This window comes from Psammomys obesus, unplaced genomic scaffold (assembly GCF_907164565.1).
Source record: "Psammomys obesus unplaced genomic scaffold, mPsaObe1.curated_primary_1811, whole genome shotgun sequence".
Lineage (NCBI taxonomy): Eukaryota > Metazoa > Chordata > Mammalia > Rodentia > Muridae > Psammomys > Psammomys obesus.
Window position 1 is genome coordinate 478,163 of NW_026596443.1, and position 22,282 is coordinate 500,444.

The 22,282-nt window shown below is 50.5% G+C and overlaps 2 protein-coding genes across 4 annotated transcripts in view; both read right to left on the reverse strand.

The window, feature by feature from the left end:
* Cdk18 (cyclin dependent kinase 18) overlaps positions 1–18,639 on the reverse strand; it is a 25,325-nt gene extending 6,686 nt beyond the window's left edge. For 2 of the 3 annotated variants that reach the window (XM_055598126.1, XM_055598127.1), the window contains exons 1-4: positions 18,322–18,639; positions 2,072–2,220; positions 1,792–1,871; positions 1,216–1,341 (exon numbers count right to left, since the gene is read on the reverse strand). In XM_055598126.1, the coding sequence (XP_055454101.1) occupies positions 1,216–1,341; positions 1,792–1,871; positions 2,072–2,195 (330 nt within the window). In that variant the 5' untranslated portion in view covers positions 2,196–2,220; positions 18,322–18,639. The remainder of the gene's footprint in view (positions 1–1,215; positions 1,342–1,791; positions 1,872–2,071; positions 2,221–18,321) is intronic. The other variant, XM_055598124.1, reaches the window with a different exon arrangement.
* On the reverse strand, positions 563–775 carry LOC129669759 (NADH dehydrogenase [ubiquinone] 1 alpha subcomplex subunit 1-like). Its single transcript, XM_055598128.1, is given in 1 exon segment — positions 563–775. A coding segment is annotated over 1 exon segment (213 nt).
* Positions 18,640–22,282: the final 3,643 nt, after the last annotated feature.

Here is a 22,282-nt window from a genome sequence, read left to right on the forward strand (position 1 = left end):
GCCCACTGCCCACCTCACTGTACCCACCTCACTGCCTGCCTGCTGCCAACCTCATTGCCTGCTGCCCACCTGCCTGTCTGCCTGCTGCCCACCTTACTGCCTGCTTGACTCACTTGCTCAGGTAACTTGGTTCCTTCAGGGTGGGCCTGTCATTCTGCACTATGTGGGGGTCCACTTCAAGAGTCCACTTCTCTAGTCTCTCATTGGTTCATTTCTTCTAGCTCAGGATAGGAGGAATGTTAACTAGACCTCTGAGACCCACCCACCAGAGAGGCTCCTAGAAACTGGTAGCTGGGACCTGGAAATATGTGACTGGGGAGAAGCAGCTGATGGGTCTTTTTGTTTGTTTCTTTGTTGTTGGCTTCTTGTTGTTGTTTGTTTTATTAGGGAGGTGGTCTTTCATTTTTATTAAGCATTACATAACATTTGTGTGCTGTATAACATTTGGGTGGCCTTCTACCAGGAATAGATGACTATAGCTAAGAGTTTTGTTTTTGCTTTTGTGTTTGGGAGGGCGAGGGGGTAGAATTTTAATTTTCTCATTAACTAGGAAAATGCTTTCTTAATCAGTGCTTTCCAAACCCCTGGATACATAGTTGTGATTGACTCCACAGTTGTGCCTATCTCTATCCATCAAAACCTACTGGTAGGGAAGTCTGCCCACTCTTTATCCCTTGCCCCCATTAGTGAATTTGTGGATGTACACAGCAGCTAATCCGGGGATGACTAAATACATGCCTACAATGGCAAGTCCAGGGAGAATCTTGAACCACATCTCTGTACAGTGAAACACAACCTGAACCCTATCTGGATCTTCCTGGGGTTTTGTTTTTATTTGTTTGTTTGTTTTTGAGACAATCTTCTAGTATATTCTAGGTAGGCCTTGAACTACATAGCCCAGGCTGGCCTTGAATTCTTGGCATGCCTGTAACAGCCTCCCAAAGAATACTGGGAGTACAGACATGAGTCATAATACTGGTTTATCAGCCTTAACCTGGGAGCCCTGCTCCCAGGGGACTTGGGGGCTATTTAGCTCCATACCCAGGTGTGTCATTGACTTTGAAAGACCATTTAGTGGAATCCAAAGAGGCCAGCAGGTGGCGCTAGAGGCATAGGAATCTTTCTGGAAACTTCAGCTAGAATGAGCAAGGCCAGCAGTGCTCTACACATACTGGTGCCTCACACTCAGCAAAGTCTGACCCTCCTTGGACTCACCAGGGAGGCACGGCGGGACATGCGGGTGAGTGGCTTAGACAGCCCTGGGCTCTCCAGCTGCAGCTTCTGCAGGAATTCCTGGGGCAAGCGGATATCCATGGGTAGAGAGAGCCTCTTGTTGAGGTCCTGAGGAAGCAGATGGGATGGGAATAACTCCATGTTGGCCCCAGAAGGCCTTTGTCTCTCATTCTGGATCTACGGTCCATATAGGGTAGGGCCAAACCACAGGTCATGACCTCAGGCTCACAGCTACCTGAAGGGTAGATGATTACCATGTGACCTTTAGAAGGTTCCTTTACCTCTCTGGGCCACTGTAGCACTCACTTTAGAACATGAATGTCATGCTTTTACAGACAATGTAATTTTGTAAGCACATTTTTTTTTCTATACCTGGCACAGTCAAGTTGTCTGTGACAAGAATCAGGAATGTTCTAGCACTTGACATATATTCTCTCTGAAACCCTACAATGAGCAGCTCCAATTTGAGCCCTGAGTGGGAGGCTCTACAGGAATCACCCTGCTATGGATAATGCTGTGGACACGTCTGACCATGGAGCCTGGAAGGGGCACCCTCACCTCCATGGAGAAGCGGCGCTGGCTCTGCCGTTGCTGATACTGCATGCCAGGGGACAGCTGCCCAGGCTCATCCCGGCCATCTGTGGGGGAGAAAATGCTTGTTATAGTGCACAAGACTGAGTGGCATGTCTGGGTGGGACAGATGTCAGTCCCTACCTCCCACTCCACAGTCTGTTGACAGCCCAGGGCTCCTGGGCCCTTCTCCCTAACAGAATGGCAGCTAGTCAGCGGGGGTCACGGGAGTCTGGGTGGGAAGGAGCTAGGTGGGCCTGACCCTCACCCTCATTCCTCTGGGTGTGGAGCTGGTTGAACTGCTCGGTTAACTCAGCCAAGGATTCCTCAATGGTCTCTGGGCGGGGCACAGACAGGGAAAGCCTTCGCTTGAAGTTCTTCATCTTGTTCATGATCAGCAAGGGCCCTTGGTAGGTCCTGGGACAGAGAGGAGACAATCAGATGGTGTGACCACTTCATGGTATTAACCATGGGAGCTAGGCTCAGCCCATGGCACGCTTAGGTCATCCTGACCAGAGCCTCAGCTCCAGGATAGCAGGATCACACCCTGTTCCTTCCTCCAGTGACAGTCAGATAGCTACCTTCTTTCTTCGAATCTTCCCTCCCCTGATGCCACGGCATTCCTGGGTATAGCAGCTACAGGTTCGCAAGAGGCCACTCCAGACATTCAGCTTTCAGCTGGGGTAGAGGTGGGGTGATCTGGAGATCTCTAGGGGGCAGGATACCAGAACTAGATGGACCTCTGCTAGCAGGACATCTGCTCTTTTAGAAAGAGCCTAATTGGGGGGTGGCCACCAGCCACTTGTCAACAGGTTTCAAACTCCATGGTACCTGACACTGTTACCAGCACTCCCCTCTGTGGCTCATCCCATATCCTTAGGAAGGAGATCAAGGGAGAACAAGCACACATCTCAGCCCTACCTCTGCTCCAGCTGCAGTGTACAAGCCAGGAACAGCGTGGGAAACACAGCCAGCCCAGGAAAAGGGAAGCCTGAGCTCCTGGCCTCTCCCTTGCCTCAGTCCTTTGAGCAGGCCTGGGTGCCCTGGGCTGAGGACACAGTGGGGTGGGGTAGGAGCTGCCCTCTTCTATTGCCTCCGGGTGGCACCACAAATGTTACAGCTGCTTTCCACAGGTGGGTACTTTGTTCCTACCCTCTCTCCCTCCTCTATCTCTATTTTGAGTCTCACTGTTTATCTCTTTCCTGGCCTAGAAGTCGTTATATAAATCAGGCTGGCTTAGAACTTACAAGAGATCCTCCTGCCTCAGCCTCCCGAGTGCTGTGATTAAAGGATTGTGCCACCATGCTTTCCCCATAGTCCTCACCCTCCACGGGCTTCATAAGCATTCATTCACAGCCACATCCCCATCCTGCTGGGCCCTCCACTGTCTTTTCCTGCAGTGGGGCTACAGAGACCATACCCTGTCTACATAATCCCCTTAGGTACCCATCCTGGCCAGAAAGGCATCAGGAGGACCAACCCTGTTTGGGAGGGGCCATCTGTATCCTTCCCCGGGCCTACTTATAACCCACTTCTGGAAGATGCTCAGGCCTGTGGCTGGCTAGTACCCAGTTGCCAAGGCAACCAGGCCCCTCCTGAATCCTCTTGGTTTAAAGGATTATGGGTCAGTAACATGTTTGCTTTGCTTAATGATCATATCTTCCGTCCTCCGTGAGCTTGGAAAAGGTCTGCTCCTTGGAGCTCTATGCTCCTGGCTGCCCCTACCACAGCTGAGCTGGGCCCTCAGGCTCTCCTGACTCAGGCCTGTGCTTTTCCAAGCAGAAGGCTCTGGTCTGTGCTGCCAGCTGAGTCCTCCTCTGCTGAGGAGCTTGCAGTCCAAGTCAGTTCAGCCTGACATACCTAGGGTGGAGCAACTTCTGTGTACAGCATGGTGCTGGACACTGGGTGACAGTAACTAAACAAGATCCCCGCTCCCAAGGATCTCCCAGAAGACAACCACCCTGCTACATGCCCTTGTGTATGGCATGTAGCTGAAAGGACCCACAGAGGCTCTGTGAGAGTAACAGGACAGATGGGTCCAGTGACAGGGAGACTTGTCACATCCTGTCTGCTAACTCTCATTCCCAGCAAGAGTGGAGGGCAGCAGTCACTCTGTGTGCATGCTTATTGCTGTCCAGGAGTGCCGAAGGCTGGAGTGACCAGAAACATCAGAAAAAATTCAAACTGCCAGCTTCTGGAACTGGGTTCTGGGGAACTACTTGGGATTGAATCCAGGGCCTTGCAAGTGGTAGGCAAAGGAAATGCTGCCTCCAAATTATATATATATATGTCACATGTATGCAGGTGCCCCTGGGGGCCAGAAGAGGGAGTTGGATTCTCTGGAGTTGAAATTACAGGGCATTTGTGAGGTGTCTGAAATGGGTTCTGGGACCTGAACTCAGGCCCTCTGGAAATGCATGCAGCAAGTCATGGTTCTAGCTCGTTCTTCTTTTGCAATAGGTATTTCAATGTAGCCCTGGCTAGCTTTGAAGTTCCAATCCTCCTGCCTCAGTCTTTCTAGGATTACAGGCCTGTCCCTCCAAGACAGAAAGAAGATATATTTTTAAAACAAAGTCTCTGATAATCGGTAAGTGGAGATATGGTTGCCAACATCTGGGGTTCAGGTGAGGGCTGACTGTCAGACCACCCTTCCTAACTGCCCTATGGGCCAGAAGGGGAGCCCTCGAAGCTCAGAGGATGCAGGAAGGAGACAGACCCAGTGGCAGGAGCCACATAGGAGACCTTCTCTGACTGGGGAACACACGTCTACACGTCTCAAGCTCCAGGCACAAGCCAAGGGGAACAAGGTATCCACGTCCTCGAGCACCACCACAGCTTTCCGAGGGGATATGGGGCACATTCTAGGGAACGCAGGGGACACACGCACTTGGATGCTCATAGTTCCAGCTCTACTAGGAGGGGACCAGCCCCATGTTTAGAACACAGCTTTCTTATAAGACCATGCTACAGTGTGGGTTTATGGGATGGTGTGATGGGCCGCTGGCTCAGGGACCCCTCAGGAGCTGCCATGATTTACACCCTGGCTTTTGTTCAGGGTGGATAATTTCTTCAAGACAAGGACCGAGCCAAAATCCCATCTGCTCTAGGGATCAGTTAGGGGCAAAGAACCAGTATCTGGCCTAGGATGGCATGAAGGGTGGAACAGAGAGGAAACACTAGAAATGCAGATTGGAACCCAGGTTCTAGGCTCAAGGCTTGACCTGAGCAGTCTGTGTGGGGCTACTGCATAGCAAGAGTGACCAGCTGTTCTCTCTGCTAGAAAAGTGGCCAAGAGGAAATGGTTGTCACTACAGCATGAGGAATGGAGGTTGGACGTAAGGATAGACTTCCTGATGGGACATGAGAGCAGGCAGCAGAAATAGTGACCAGAGCAGAGAGTGGCTATGTCTCTCTGCTAGGGACAATTAGGGCATTGAACCCAATAGGGTCTTGGGTGTGACAGGGCAGTCGGGGCAGTGAATGGTTTGTTGTTCCCCAGCTCAAGACACAAGATGCTCTGTCACTCTTGCCTTGGGAGAATCAGCTCCTCAGATTTGGGGGCTGAGGGGGAAGGGAGACAGGAAAAGGGCCTGTCACCTTGGTGCTGTCTGCCTGTCATCCCCAACTAGGGACAGAAAGGCCCAGTGTGACCCAGCTTGAGGCCCCCGCCCAGGTCCAGGCACAGTGTGGCCTTTGTCCCCAGACCAAAGAGCCATCTGGGTCTGTCCCGTGCAACTGGTGCCAGGGGAAGAGAAGTGTGGGGTAGGGGTGCCACCCAGCAGGGTGGCATGGGGGAGGTCACAGCAGAGGCCCCTCTAGAGCTGTGGGCTGAGTGGGCAGACCCTATCTAGCCCGCCTCCTACCTCCTACTCAGATAAAGCCTCCTGGTCTCCTAGGCACACTACAGCTGCCAGCACTTCCTGTTAGTGTCAGAGATAAGGCTGTCACAGGGGAAGGGAGGAGGAGCCAGAGGGATAGAGAGGCCTTGCTAGGCTACTGTATACCATGAGAACAAAAGAAAGGCCAGACTCTGAGGCCAGAGGGGAGCCAGTGAGGAAGGGAATGGTATTTCTGGAGAGCTTTAGTCAGTACCCACAGACTGCAAGAAGGGATGAACCTACTCAAATGGAGGCAGAAGTTTCCAAGTTGTCCAGTGCATGATGGTGACCACATCACCTCTCCCTTCTAGCTGAGGTCCTTCCCCATCCTGTCCCCTTGCTGAAACCTAAGTTGCAAAACCTCAATCAACAGTCAGGTGAGCATTCTACCACTGAGCCACACTTGAGCCTTGTACCTTCTCCTGGGTAAGATGTGCAGCCATTAAATTGGGTAGGGTGGTGATGGCAACAAGCGCAATAAAGGAGAATCCAGTGGGATGGACGGCTAGCTGAAGGGGTCTAAGTTTAAACAGGGTGGTCAGAAAGAGCTCCCTGAGGCTGCAGAGATGGCTCAGCATTAAGAACATTGGTTGCTCTTCCAGAGGACCTGGGTTCAATTTCCAGCACCTATGTGCCAGCTCACAACTGTCTTTAACTCCAGTTCTAAGGGATCTGGCACCCTCACACAGACGTACATGCTGGCAAAAACACGGATGCACATAAAATAAAAAATAAATTATTAAAAAGAAAGAGCTCCCTAAGAAAGTGGAACCAACCTCAGAAGTTCAGAGCAGAGTATGAGGGGAGCAGATGGGGATGGGGGCACAAGACCTGAGTGCTCAATTTTTGAGTAGTATTAGACGGGGTGGGGGGTCATGCTGGGATCTCAGTGTAGGGGAGGGTGTGAGCAGACGAGTGGCAAGATCCCACTGATGCCTGGACTCCCTCTGGCTGCCATGTTAATAACAGACTGTATGTGGGCAAGTATCCCTGTCAGGCAGCTCCAGCAGAGACTCAAGTGAGAGCTGGTAGACTAGGACAGGCATGGCAGCAGTGGAGGAGGGAAGTAGTGGCTGGGAGGGTGAGAAAGCAGTCAAGGACATTCGGCTGAGCAGTCAGAAGCATGGAAGTCCCTGGCAGGTATAGGAGTCTTGGGAACTTAGTTTTGGGTGGAAACACCAGAGGTTAGATGGAGTGGGTGAGTGTTGATATCAGATGACTTCTGAGTGGAGAGTCTGAGTGGCTCTGCATCATTCATGGAACATGGTGCAACTCACAGCAACTCAGTGCTGTTGCTTCAGCACAGCCCCGTCCACTGCCTCTCCCTACTGGCCCAGCCGCTGGGACAACCTGGCAGGCATTGGGGGCAGGCAGCTCAGTAAACTGGAAGAGAGAGAAAAATAGGGAGACAGGTCTTGCCTTAGACAGCTCTGCAGGTCACACAGAGCAGGGCCAGATGAGACAGGTCTTATGCACCTTTTTTTTTTTTTTAAAGATTTATTTATTATGTATATAACATTCTGCCTGCACGTGTGTCTGCATGCCAGAAGAGGACACCATATCTCATTCTAGATGGCTATGAGACACCATGTGGTTGCTGAGAATTGAACTCAGGACCTCTGGAAGAGCAACCAATGCTCTTAACCTCTAAGCCATCTCTCCAGCCCTTAGGTCCCTCTTAGAAGGAAGCAAGTGCCACACAGCAGCTCAGGCCAGCTGCAGGAGCCCATGGTCTAAGTGTAGGGTACATTTAACCTATTATCCTTCGATGTCAGGTATCTTTTATCTGTGTCCTGAGCTTGGCACCATGGCCTGGAGAACATGGAGGCTGAGGAGGTTGGCAGAACACACAGGGCTCTAGGTAGAAGCTGAGAGCAGGGTGGGAATCACTTTTTAACTTCAGAGGCCAGTCCTGAGAATCCTCTCTGTAAACTCCTTCCAGGCATTCTGGGGCCTCCTACCTGAACATCAGTGCAATTACTCAGCCTGTCAGGATATCTGGGCCTTCCTGACTGACCTTCCGTGTCAACTGCCATGCTCCATAAGGCTCTACACTTAGCAGGCTTTGTGCAGTGCTTTCAGTACCTTGAGGGTTCAGTTTTGTCAACCCTGGCCCAAGACAGCCAGGTGAACTCCTCCAATGGGGCCTGACTTAGTACCTGTCCCCACAATAGGGCACTGTGGTCCTGTGCTTTGCTGGCACCATATAGCCGGCATGTGTGGACACCTGCTCCATTTGTGACATTTGGGGAGTAAGACTTGTTTTGGTGTCAGTCTCTGGTTCCATGGCAAGAGGCTGAAGGATCTGCCCACTTTCTGAAGCCCAAGAAGGTCTGACCCTCAGCCCCAAAGGCAGACCAACCACTGGAGACCCCCTAATACCCTCTACTTCCCCATCCTGTCCCTAGCTCAGGCACTTGGCCACTGTGTTCCTTGGGGGAATTTCAAAGAACTAGAGGCAACAGCTGACCAAGTTTGCAGACATCATAAGCAGGGCCTCATACACATTCACCTTCAGGGAAGGCTGTACTTTAGGGAGCTGGCAGATCTCATTGCCTCTGCCCGCCACTTGACCCTGCTGGAGAATGGGGCACAGGGAAGCTGGCTGCCCTTGCTGCCTGGGGCAATGGCAGCAGCCAGAACCCTCCTCACTGACACCGTGTCCAAGCTGAATGAGAAAGGCTGTAGGCCTGGGGCCTTCAGGGTGGCCAGAACTGAGGAAGACAGACAGGCTTGTAGTCACCCTGCCAAGGAACAGATGATGTGGACAGTGACTGAACTCAGAGAAAATTCCTACAGATTCTGGAATGCAGGAAGCAGAAGAAGGCCTTCTGGGGCCAAGCTGGGCAAAACCTACAGGAAGCCAGGTCAGGAGGCCAAGTGTTGGGCTCTGGGCCCTGTAGCATCATCTGTTTTGTTTTGGTGCTAGATGTAGCTCAGTGGCTAAGTATACATTATTTCATCCTGATCAGAAAGATCTTATGGTAAGAGATACATGCATGAGCCCTACTAACCAAAGTTCACCATATGTGTCAAAGAACATACATATACTGGCAGTGCAACCTGGACGGCACTTTATGTCTTAGTCTTGCCTGTAAGTAGAGGTAATACCCCAAGGTGATGGGCACCTTTGCTCAACCTCACTATGCTTCAACATGATGCCCTAACATGCTGAAAATCCCTCAAGTGAGCTCAGCCCTCACAGGAAACACAAACTCCAGGGTCCAGTGTACAGGCCTCTGGTTTCTGGATCCCTTGTCTCCTCTTCCTCCTCTTTTTCTTTCAGAGTCTCTCTATGCAGTCCTGGAGCTCACTATATAGTCCAGGCTGGCCTTGAACTCACAAGAGCTCCTCCTGCCTCTGCCTCCTGAGTGTTGGGATCAAAGTTGTGTGCTACCATGCCTGGCCCTCTTTTGAGAGTCATCTCTCAGCCCTTCCAGGAGGTCCTATTCAGTTGATTGGACTTGCCACACTCACACGCCATTGATCTGCACACAGAGCCTTCTGGAATGTCCTTCCTCATTTTTCCCCTTGGTGCCACCCACCGGGGAAGCTTTATATGAGCACACCTCCTTCCTCCAGGTAAAATGAGAGGCTCTCTCCCACCGCACATACTCGGAGCCAGGCCTGACATCCTTCAGGACAAAGAACAGGACCTAACTTTTTGTGTTTACCTATCGCCTTATATACACACAGTAGTGCCCAGACTCAGCAGCTCCTCAGGAAAAATAAACAGGTGGTCGAGGAGCCCACTGAGCCATCCACTCACAGAGGCTTGAAGCGTCTTTCTTCTTAGATATACACAAACATTAGACTCCTCAAGGACAAAGACGATACCGTGGTCAACTCTGAGCTCCAGTACACTCTACCACAGGTAGTCAAGGGCTGGTACCCTTCCTACATCTTTCAGGCAACCAGAAACCTGTTTTTAGGTTTATCTTCTCCTGGGTAGAGCCAGCTGCTATGGGCACAGGAGGCTTGGTCTGGCCCTGCTCTCTCCTTGGGTACCCTATCACAAGCTGTACAGGCCCCCAAAACACTGGACTATCTTTCTTAGCTCTCTTTGGCTTAAGAGAGGACTGGATTGTGACAACAGGCAGGCCAGGCACCAAAAGAGAGTCAGGTACTCATCCTCTAGACCCATCTCAAGTATGACCTCTCCTTACAGTGGCCCCCGACATCCCCTCCAGCCTGTGAGTTTGGTGTTCCCAGCCATAGCATTCTGGCATACCTGGAGAACATCTGAACCTGCACAGCAGCACTCTGCTCCTTTACACTCCTTGCTTACCTGTGCAAAGCCAAGGGCTGGGTATGACTCATCACACCTGCCATGACCATGGTCTGCCCAGAGCCATCTGTGAGTATGCAAAGACAGGGCTCAAGGCCTCCATTATACCCTCATCTACATGGTAGTGGGTGTAGAAGGGTAGGGCAGAAGGGAAAGCTTCCAGGCCAGCAGACATTCTCACAGGAAATCACACAGTATTGAAGTTAGAGGCATCCCACTGAGGGCAGACAGTGAGAAGAACCAAAATCCTCTGGCTGCCTCCAGAGCTGTGCGATGGGGCTGGCCCTGTCCTTGGGCCTCTTTCTGGACTCCCATCACTTACAGGCAGGTCAGACCAGAGGCCTACAGGGCAGGTGCTTCACTAGGCACAGACCCAACTCCAACCCTTACAGATGGCCCTTCCTGACCCCTTATAACCCCACTCCTAGCCCTCCATGTGGACCCCACAACAGCCCCCCCGATGTCTGTTTTATACCCTCTGGCTTCTTGGAGCTCAGGGACCTCTGCATATATGGAATCTATTCGCTTTTCAATTTGGAAGAGGGCTGGGGGCTATTCAGTTAAGGTCTGCCTGTAATCTTCAAAGAGGTTCTGGGTTTCCCAGTGATGAGCTAGGACAAGGTGCCCTCTTCTCTGTCTGCTCTGGGCCTGGTAGACAGAACAAACCACCCATCCACGCTGACAGGGCCTTCCTCAGTCTTTCCCACTCCCAAACTAGGAACAGTCAGTATATGACCGAACCACGGGCAGGAACACAGCAGGCCCTGCCTCCATCTCCCATATGCCTCTGCTCCCACACAAAGCTCTCTTCTTCCTCTCCCGTACCTCGTACCTCGTAGCAGCCCACCTTAGGGGTCCTTTTCAACCTCATTCAGAAGACTCCCTGGATCAGTGACAAAGCCTTCCTGCTGCAGGGTGCATATACCCAGAGGAAGGAAAATCTGAGGAGAACTACCTCACTGCAGCCTTACTCTCAACGCCCATGAAAAATGACAGCCAAGTGCCCAGGACACATGAATGGGTTTTTTATTGGGAACGCTATAAGAAGGAAACCTTGCCATTTATGCCATGAATAAACCAAGTGGATATGATCATGGCCAGAGCACTAAGTCAGACACAGAGACAAACAGAAAGCTGCTCTCACAGAACCAAACAACAGAATGGTGGATGCCAGAGGCTGGGGAGAGGGATAACAGGAGAAAGGAGAGCCAGTAGAACAGTTGGATCGGGATGAGTAGATCCTGCTTTTGTGCACTGGATGGAGACTAGAACTAGCCGTGAGAAACTCTGCAAAGCATTCCCACAGTAAAGAAATGATAAAACCCAGATTCCATCATTATTTGTGTATATGTGTACGTATACATATAACAAAACATCACATTGTGTCCTCAAAATATGCCCAATTCATATTACCCAATTAAAAAGAAATCTGTATATATATTTTAAAACAATCTAAATTTGGAGCTGGAGATGTGGCTCATCGGTTAAGATTACTGGCTCCTTCCAGAGGAGCCAGGTTCAATTTCCAGCACTGCCATAGCAGCTCATACATGTATGTAACTCCAGTCCCAGGGCTCTGTATAGCTCTGAATATCTCACACAGATACACAGGCAGGCAAAACACCAAGGAATATAAAATAAAAATAAAATTACAAAGGAAAAAATATCTAAATTCTACAACCTTATCTGGGGTTTTCTTAAATCCTGAAAGAATCCTGAAAGCTGTCTCCCCGACTTCCACATGCAGACTGTGCCATCACCGTCACAACAAACAGCAGAAATATAGGACAAGTTCAGTCCCTTTCAGCTTCCTGTGGTAGCCTGTCACATCTCACGTTTTTGTATCCATGCCTAACTTTAGAACTGAAGGGGCCTTTAAATACTAGTGTCTCAGGGGACCTCAGAGTTCCAACTAACAGGGAATGTGTGTATAAGGGGAATTTCCTGACTTCTTTTAACCGGAGTCCTACCAGCCTGGCCCACACTAACCCCTAGCCACATTCTGCCGGGTCACTCTTCCAGTCTCCTTGTTCCCAGTGGAGTGGCTGGTCTGAAACAATAGTGTGTCACTCCCACTGACTCCATGAGGCTCTCCTGGCTAGCCCAGGCTTTGGGTAATTACATTACCCTCTCTTCTCCTTGCACTCCACATGGCCTATCCTCCACACTGGCCAGGGTGACCACCCTGACCTAGGGCCATTTCCCACTCCTCCATGCCTCCTCTAGAGACCCTCTGGGCAGCCCTGGCTGTTCCACTGTTCTCTAAATATCCCTGTCAGCGTCACTCACCAGCCAGGGCATGGCCCCTCAAGGGCTCCCTTCTGCTCACCGGGTTCACAAGCACATGCTCAGCTCCAGGCCCTCTCCTGTCCTTTGCCTCTGCTGCTCAATAATTACTCAGCTGCCTGGGTCTCCTTTACATCTTCCCCCTTACAATTTCCCTTCCCCACATCTAGAGAACTCACTTCTTCACCTGTCCTTAAATGGCAGCACACCCCTTAGTTCCCTCTTTGGCCCTTTGCTCTTCCCCTCAACAACAGATTTCCTGGGTGATTTCATCCTCTCCTGGGGTAGAAACCACAACCCACGTGCTGATGACTCTCAGACCCACAACTCTGGGCCCTCCAAGCCCTGGGCCTCCGGTACGCATGACCAGCTATGTACCAGGAGCCTCTGGCCGAATATCTCCCATGAGTCCAGTTAGAGAGGTATTTTCAAGTGAAACGGGCAGCCGTGTACACCTGGGGACGGTGCATGTCAGGGTACAGAACATCACCCCGGCGTGTACATGTAAACATCATCACAGAGATGGAAATCAAGCAACTGCTCAAAATGGCAACGGTGGTCAGCTGGGCTCTACAGTTGCGAGTGGTTTTCCTTTCTTCTCATCTGTGCCTTCTAACATTTCCATAATGAACACTTACTGCTTACCTCGTAAGAAAGCAGCAATATCTCTTTGTAAATAAAAAGTATTTTTAGCTTGAGATTCCAGAATGATTTAGTGCAAGGCCTAGAGAACAGCATGGTTACTTTGAGCAAGGGTCAGCAAGGTTTTCCCGTAAGAAAAAGCCACTATCCCCAGGCCTATGGGTTATGTTCTCTTCGGCAGCCATGCAATGCCACCCTAGTGAAAAAGGAGTATACTGCATTCTAGGAAACTTTTATTCAAAGACACTAAGATCTCAACTTTATAAATTTAAGTGCCATAAAATATTATTCTCTTCTTTGGAGTTTTTTCCCCAACCACTTAAAAAAAATATATCTAAGCTACTCTTAGGCCTGGAGTGGCAGTGCATACCTCTAATGCTAGTACTCATGAATGAGAGATAGGAGGATTACCACAAGTTTGAGGCAAATCTGGTCTACATAGCAAGTTCCCAGAGAGCTGGGGCTACATAACAAGATGCGGTCTTGAGAAGCCAAAGCAGGCCTGGAGATATAGTTCAGTGGGCAGAGTTCTTGCCCTAGCGTGCATAAGGCTTTGGGTTCAATCCCAGTACTGCAGAAACTGTAAATGTGACACATGCCAAGAGAAAGGAGGATTAGAATTTCGAGGTTGCCCTGGGCTATATTGTGAGTTAGAGGCCAGCATTCGGATACATAAGACCCTGACTCAAAACAAACAAACAAACAAACAAACAAACAAACAAACCATTTTTAGTTCATAGACCATTCAAAATCAGGCAAGATTTGAAAGGAACCATAGCTCACAGCCCCTGCCCTTGAGTATCTGGGTAGCATTTCTTTGGTAATACTTTTCTCCTCCTACCTGACTTGAGGGTGAGGCCTTGAGTTTCCTTGCCCTTCTGAGTCTGGGCGAGGTGCCCAGACAGACTTCAGTGGGGCAAAGTCTCTGAGCTATGAAGTTTGGAAGGTTGCAAGGCTAAGATTCTCCTGGAACCCCACAACACAGCTTACCCACAAAAGATGAAGGCATAAGACAGCAGGCTTGATGGGGTTTAGAAATCCCTGGTCTGGGGCTGGAGAGATGGCTCAGTAGTTAAGAGTATTGGTTGCTCTTTCAGAGGTCCTGAGTTCAATTCCTGCCAACCACATGGTAGCTCACAACCATCTGTAATGAGATCTGAGTTCTTCTAGGTGTGTGTGAAAACAGATTACTCACATGCATAAAAATAAATAAATATTTTTAAAAAGGAAATCCCTTCTATTTAGCAAGGCAAAAGATAAGACTAAGAAAGAAACTTATCTGCCCAAGACTCCTCAGAGTGGCAGGCAGAGCTGAAACTAGAAGCGAGCTCATGATACAGAGTTCAATGTCCTTTCTGCTCCCCAGAGCTACTGGGTACCAGAGGGTCCCCCTCTGGCTGCCTTGCTTGTCGATGAGGCCTCATGAGGGAATCAGCTCAGAATGCAGCACCCCACATAAACTCAACAGTTAGATAAGAAAAAGGCTCTGTGACCTCCTGGCTGGCCATACCTAGACTGGAGACCCTGCCCTCCAGCCACATGCCTGCTTCCAGGCAGTGAATCTCACCAGCACATAGAAGGGATGGCTATGTCCCCTAGGTCTAGATACCCTGCAAGAGTTTTCTTTGCTGGGTGGCTGGTACCAGAGGAAAGAAGCCTTGGTTCCCCAGACAGAAGAGGGAGTGGTTTAAAGTGTACAGGCAAAAATCATTCTGGAGCTATCTCAGAAAATCTTGTGATAATAAGAGAGCAGGTGTTCAAAGTGAGGCAAGGAATACTGTAAGAGAATCCTCCTCCTACCTCGAGGACTGAGTCCTGAGATCCTGCCTTTAAGCAAAGATTCAAGCGCAGGCCTAGCAACTCCATTCACCATCACTCCTCCATAATGACATCAGGTCAGGCAAGAGGCGAAGGCATTTGCAAGACATGATCTCACTGCAACCCTCAAAACCACACGAACCATCTTAAAGTTGGTAGGCTGAAGCTCATGGGGAGCAAATTGCTTACCCAAAGGCAACCAGCTATTGAGCGGCTGGGGCAGGATTATGCACTGAGCTTGGGCTTCCACCAGCAGCCAACAAAAGACATGTGCTTATAAATAGTGAAGGAGAAAAATAAATCAATTCTTTTGGACCACTCTTTCTACTTCACCTGTTTCATGGGAAAGAGAGAAGACATGAGTTCAAATCCCCAGTATCTATAGAAAAGCCAGGCACAACCATGCAGCCTTGTTAACCTCATCATTAGGCGGCAGAAACAGGGAAATCCAAAGACAGGGAAAAGGCTGAGCTCCAGCCTCAGCAAGAGACTCTGTCTCAAGAAAAGAAAAGTGGTTTTTGTTTGTTTTGTTTTGTTTTTGTTTTTAGGTGAAACATGATAGAAAAGACATCTGATGATATCAATCTCTGGCTTAAATACACATACTTTAAAAAAAAAAAAAAGGAAGAAGGGTCAGCTGGCCATGGTGACCTTCATCTATAGTCATAGCATTTGGGAGGTAGAGGCAAGTGGAACTATGTAAGTTCAAAGCCAGCATGATCTACATATCGAGTTTGAGGGCAGCCAGGGCTATGTAGAGAGACCCTGCATCAAAAGGGGGCAGAGTATATTCAGCATGTGCCTACCCAGGAAGATGGTATGTATCACCACAGTCCCTTCCAAAATTTGGGCAATGTCTTCCATGGCAGAGTCCTGACTTATCAGGGTCCTGCTTTGTGAGCCTTTTTAGTTCAGAGCCAAACCTAGACTTGCCTCCTGACCCTACCTCCTCAGCAGACAGGGCCTTGGGAACATCAGAAGCACATGGCTCCTGCAGCCAGATCAGGCTGAAATGCATTCACATTCTCCCTCCTTCCCCCTGATGCTATACCACAGGCTGGTTCTTGCCAGGCTTGGCCACCAGACCTATAGTAATCCTGGGCCTCTGGCCACCAGAGAGCTGTGTGTGTGTGTGTGTGTGTGTGTATATATATGTGTGTGTGTGTGTGTGTGTGTGCTCGTGAGCACATGCAGTTGTAGGAGCAGTGCTAACCTTGGTATGTTCCTACCCTCTGAGATGGGAAAGTGCCTGCTCAGCAGCAAATGCCTAGAGAGCGAAGGTGAAGGGTCCAGGGATGAAGAGGGAAAGGGTTACTGGGGGACGCACAACGCTGGGAAAGAAATGTGACTTACTCCTGAAGGAGTGAGGCTAAGCAGGTAGGTCTGGAACTCAGCCAGCCAGTCCCTCATGGATAGCAGAGCAGAACAGGAACTGCAAATAATTAAGTAGCAGGAAAGGGTCCTCTCACCCCAAGGGCAGGGTCCTGCCAAAGCGCTAGAGTCCTGCAGCTCCTGACCCATTGGTACCTGAAAGGTAAACCTAGCAGACTGATGGTCCCTCCTGCCATGTTTCCATTCAGCTTCCCCATTCTCTACAGAGAACCCTCCTTTCCACCCAAAGACAAAACTTCTAGCTAAGGCCTTGGCTTAATGGGGTTCCACTGTCTTCCATCCCAGAGTTAGTCTCAGGGCATCCCTGAGACATTGCCTTCCCCAACCAATCCTGCCTTACCACCCCACAATCACCTCAGCTTCCATGTGTTATACAATAACAGCCCTCCCTATCAGAAGCTGCTCCTCTCCACACAGAACACTGAAGAAGTTCAGGATTTTGCTGGGAGCCACAGAATCAACAGGAGTAGGATGTGGATTCAAGTTAATGGTCAAGGTTTGGCCATTCTTCCTCCCTCCAGGTTCCAAACTCAGTTAGGGAAGTAAAGGAATCAGAGGGGGAGGGGGAGAAGGAGGAGGAGCAGAAGGGAAGGCTAGAGCAAGGCAGGAATCAAAAGACCCAAGGCAGGCTCTTCCTTACAAAGTGGAGCCTCTTCCTCCCTCCTCCCGGGAGCAGGATGGATTTGCCAGCAGAGAACACATGGCTGTAGAGACACACGGCCCCATTCCCACTGGATCCCAGGGCAGGGATCCCCTCCCTGCACAATCCCAGACTAAGAATTTACTTGTTTTCCAGATCTTTGTCCCTCTTGTAAATCCTGGTTAGGCCTGGAACAGGACTGGGAAGCCTGATTACATGGGAGAACTAGCCCATCCTTCCTTCCTGAGATGGCACAGGGCTTAAGAGCAAGCTTGGGGTCAGATAGAAGTAGACTGGGTCACACCTCGACATCACCCTGGGAACATTCATCCCAGTGTCTGTTCCCTGGCTAGTGAAATGGTGATGCTAACACGCATGGAATATCATGACATTATTATGACACCTTGCTCGGCACACAGCAAGGATTGAAGATGGAGCCTGGCTGGGGTAAAGGGAACCTCTCTCTAGCCCACAGCCACAGCTGACTGCTGGCCACACCCCAGAAGATATATCCAGGCCCAAGGCATGATAAAGACAAGAGTTCTTAGGATGCAAGGATTTGGCTTCCCAGGCCCCTACCCCACCTCACTATGTACTGTGTTTCTATGCTGAATCTCATCTGAAGTAGTGGGAGTCAGCAGGTAGTGTTTGTGAATCACAGGGCGCAGGCCACAATCCACAGCTGGATAAGCTGGGGAAGGGTGCTGAGGGCAGAGCTGGGATGGGAAAGAGAAGCTGCGACAGCAGCAGCCCAAGCTCAGAAGGTTCTGAGGACCGCCTTTCACCCACAGTTCTACCCACCGGGCCTAGAGGAGTGTTGACCCCTCAGTGTGGAAAAACAACCACAAGGCCTGCAGATGCCAGGGGCCTGTCCCCCAACAGGGTGGAACAGGGCCACTGAACAACCTTGCTTTCAGAGTCCTGTTTGTGTCCTCCAAACACAGCAGTCAGACCATGCCTTCTGAGACCACGGCCACCAACCCTTCTTTTCCACACCCAATCAGCCACTGTCCACAGCTGATAAAGAGGGGAGGATCATTGCTTCTCTGGACATTCCCCAAGAGGGAAGAGATACATTCCGTAGCGACCCTATTCACCACAGAGCCAACGCTGGGACCTGCCACCTGTCCTCAGTTTTCCCCAGGTCTCTGGCCTACCACCAATGGCCTGTGGAGCTGGAAAGTTCACTAAAGCCCAGCAAGCCCTACCAGGTAGCAATGTGGCCCTACACTTCTGAGTCCCTTCGTTATCCGGGCTCCTGACCCTTGTCCTTCCCATAAGGAAGGCACTTAGCGTCTGGCTTGCGCCTGGGTGGGAACTTTTGCTTTTGTAGGGTTCCATGGAACCCGGGGCCAAAGGGAGTCTCCGACTGACCGTCCCCACGGGGCACGCGTTCTGCCTCAGCACCTGGAACTTGGGAGTGGCTTTCCCAGGGCATCCTTCACCACCACCACCCCACCCAAAACACAAGCGCACCGGTCGATCGTCCGTCGCCTATGGCAGCTCGGGAATTTTGCCCAAATGTCTCTCTCCAGCGCAAAGGCAGACGGCCCCTTTAAGGGCCGCCGGCTTACCTTTGCTCAGCTTGCCCGGCGCGGTGCCCCTCTCCGGCCGCCGCCTGGACTCTGCTCGTGTCCCGGTTGTGGCGAGCAGGCTCTCACCCGCCGCGGCCGCCCTACCAGGCTTGGGTGCCCTGCCCCGCGCCCAGCGCCCCGCCGGGGTCCCTACTCGGGACCCTGGCTCTTCCCGGCTCTGGAAAGGTGAGCAGTTGCCCCCAAAGAAGCGGCAACCTGAGCTGCGGGAGGAGGGAGAAGGGAGGGGTGCTGGAAGGTGGGTAAGAGGAGGAGGAGGAGGAAGGCAAAAGCCCGGGCCCCAGCCAGAGTTTTTCACGTGTACAAGTTGACTCCGCCCTTGTCCGAACCGGCCCTGCCCACAGCCGCTGCCAATCCCCTGCTCTCCCTCTGTCCTGGTGGCCACCCCTTTCTCCCACTCTGGGAACTAGGGCCGGTGCTTCTTCCTGTTCCCTGCATAAGCGGGCCCAGAGCACAGGGGGAGGTCCTATGGTCTGGACCACACTGGGACAGGTCTCTGAATGTCCCTACCCAACCTACTGAGTGCCACTTCGAGCCCCCAGCGCCTAGCACCTAAGAGCTAATATGCAAGCACAGGGCATAGGGCTTGGCTAGTCTTCTCATTTCTCTTCTGGAGTGTGAGATTGCCAGTTACCTGATAATATCTCCCTGAACCCCTTCCCCCAACTCTGCCTCTCCATAGCCTGGAGGGAGAGTTCCTTCCCACATAGCACCCCACTTTCATTGTGAAGAGGATCTCTGTCCTTTTAGCCAACTGAGTCATCTAAGAAGCTTTCCAGATTGCTAATGCTAATTCAGTTTTCATTTCACCCAAGGGGAAACCGAGTCTCAGGAAGTAGACTGAAGAGGCCCAAAATCCTGCAAGGTATCAATAAGGAGTCAGGTTTAGAACCCAGGTCAATCATCATTCCACCCACACTATCTAACTTCAGGGGTCAACCCTCCTCCCCCACAGGGGTGCTGCTCTTGTGGAGGACCCAGGTTCAATTCCCAGCACCCACATGACTGCTCAAAACTATCTGCAACTCCTTTTCTGGGGGATCTGATACCTCCTTCTGGCTCCATGGCACCAAGAACATATCTGGTACATGCACATAGATGCAGGCAAAACACACACACACACATAAGCTAAAAATAGATAATTTTTTAAAGCACACAACAAAAAGCTGGGGTGGGTTGAAAGACAGTGTTCTTATGAAGGGCCCTTCTAGCCTTTTATCCTGTATTCAGCGGGGATTACATCAAGGAGGCGCTTGTCCTCTGTCCTGCTAGCAGACATGGCTTCTATAACCTGGGTGCCCTTGAAGAGGATGCTTTGAATCAAACTCTTGTCTTGGGAATGTGATGTTGGGAAGAAGACAGTTTCCTTCTGAAAGACACAGGCTTGAGGTCACAACCACATGAGTGTGACCTATTGGTGGTTGACATCCCATAAAGGGCCTTCCCACTCTTGCTGCCTTCTCTCCCAGGGCATATAGATTTTTTTTTCTGGGCATGAGCGCTTTATAAAGCCGTGGCTGCTACAAACTGAAGTGCTGCAAAGAGTGCCTTACAGCCAGAGCCTCTGGATTTGGGACAGAGGATACCTGTCCTGCTTGATGAGTAAATAACACCTGGGGTTAGGGCATGGTGGCACAGGCCTGGAAACCCAGCACACAGGAGGAAAAGGCCAAAGGATCATGTCAAGATCAATCTGGTCTCCTAAGTGAGTTCCAGGCCAGCCAAGGCTACCTAGTGAGACAGCTCTCAAGAAGAGAAGAGAAGAGAAGGGAGAGGGGGTAGGAGAAGGAGAGGTAGAGTCGGGGGTTGGAGACAATGACAAAGACAGGGAGCAGAGAGGCTATGTCAAGGTGAGGGAGAGTTGGAGGGCTGGACTATGGCTATCTAGAGGATTGGCGAGGATGGGGCCAAAGGGTAGTGTTTCAGAGAGCCAGGGGGTAAGGTCAAAAGGTCTCAACAGTTTCTGAACACCTTCTGCATGTCAAGCAGTAACCAGGCTTCTAAGCACAGAAGATAAATAAAACCCAGACCCTACCCTCCAGGAGCTTGTGAGGAAGGAAAGCAAAGAGGATGCTCAAATCTGCTTTCCGTTGCTTTATTGAATACCCAAGACAACCAGCTTATGAAGAGAACATGGAAAAAAAAAAAGAGAGACAACATGAATTTGGAGGTTCCAGTCTATGAAGAAATGACTGTTGCTTTTGAAGCTATGGCAGTATATCATGGTTGGGAACTGGCAGAAGATTGAAGGCACTCATCTCAGGGCTTGAAAGTCAGAAAGAAGAGGATAGGACTGGGGTCCCACTATTCCCTTGGGGCTTCATGCTTAGTACCCAGCAGGCCCTAACTCTTAAGGGTTTTGCCACCTGCAGTGTGGCCACAGGATGGCAGCTGAGCCTTCAGAACATGGCCTATTGTGACACTACTGCAGGGCAGAGGTCAGTGCCTGGGTGGCCCAGGGACAGTCCCTGTGCTCTGTCTGAGCAGAGAGTACTGGAAGAGAACCAGGATGACATGGAGCAGCATGGAGCAGCGTGGAGCATCTCACCTTAGGATGCCTTCTCCAGTAGCTGAGTGGAAGGTTGCTGGAGGGGGCAAAGCCAGAGATGGGAATCCACCCCAGTCAGAGGTCAATCCTAGTGAAGAGTGATACAGTCTTGGACAGCCCCAGCAGCAGAGAGAGGAGGGACCTGATTTGAGAGATGGTTAGAACATTCAAAGAATTGTGTGTTTGTACCACCAGAAAAAAAGAGAACAAAGAGTGCCAAGGTTGGGAGGAGCAGTGTACTAGGCTGGACAGGGCCTTGAGGCTTTGTAAGTGTGTCTACCCAGAACTCTCTGCTATTACTGTGTGATCTTCAGCAAGTGATCTTGCCTTTCTGAGCTAATTTTGCAGCCTACAGGACAAAGACACTAATGTCAATCTCTTGTGGCTGTAGTGCATATCAGAGATAATATATACTAAAGGTCTAGCCCAGGGCTTGGCTCACAAGGACTCAATAAGCAGTGGAGATAATTACCATCATTTGTCCACCCAACAAACATTTACAAAGCTCTTGCTGTATGCCACTGATCCTGGAACCTTGGGCTCAGCCCCTGTTCTCATTTAGCTTTCTGTCCCCGGGGGACTCAGGGTGGGGGAGGTTTACAGAGGAACTGTCACATGTCAAGACAACATTGGCTGGGGCAGAGGACAGAAGCCTTATTCTGCCCCATCACAACTTCACAGAGGCCAGAGGACTGTGTAAACAATATAAGGCCAGCTATCTGGCCCAAGACTGTCAAATCACTCCATCTCCATCATGAAGTTGCATACAGAATTCTAAACTCACTCCATTTTAAAGGCAGTGTTTTAGAGAGGCTGATGGGGGCAATCCCAGCTCCTCAGGAGGCCAAGGCATAAGGGTGGAAAGTTCACAGCATGTCTGGTCCACATATGGAGTCCACATCTGGGTATCTAAATAATACAAAGGGCTAGAGGTGTAACTCAGTGGCAGAGTGCTTGCATAACAGGCACAATGACCTAGGTTCAATTCCCAGTACCAATAATAAGTGGTATATATTTAAATAGAGGCATTGTCTTAGCTGTGTGTGGTGGCACACTTGTAATCCCAATGGGAGGGAAGCTGAGGCAAGAGGAAAATGAGCTGGAGGCTACTTAGTGAGCCTGGACTACTTAGTGAGATCTTGTTTCAAAACAAAACAAAACAAAACAAACACACACACACACACACACACACACACAAAAAACCTACATAAACACATCAATGGCTGCAGATGGGTATCTATGTGGAGCCCAGAGAATGGCACACAGAGTCTTGACAGTCCCAGAAAAAGGCATGTAAGGTAAGTGGGAAGAAGGGTCAGCTAAGCAAGAGTGATGGTCTAATGCAGGCAGGGCTCCAGCTGGGTCATGAGTAAGCAGTGGGCACTTGATGCCCAT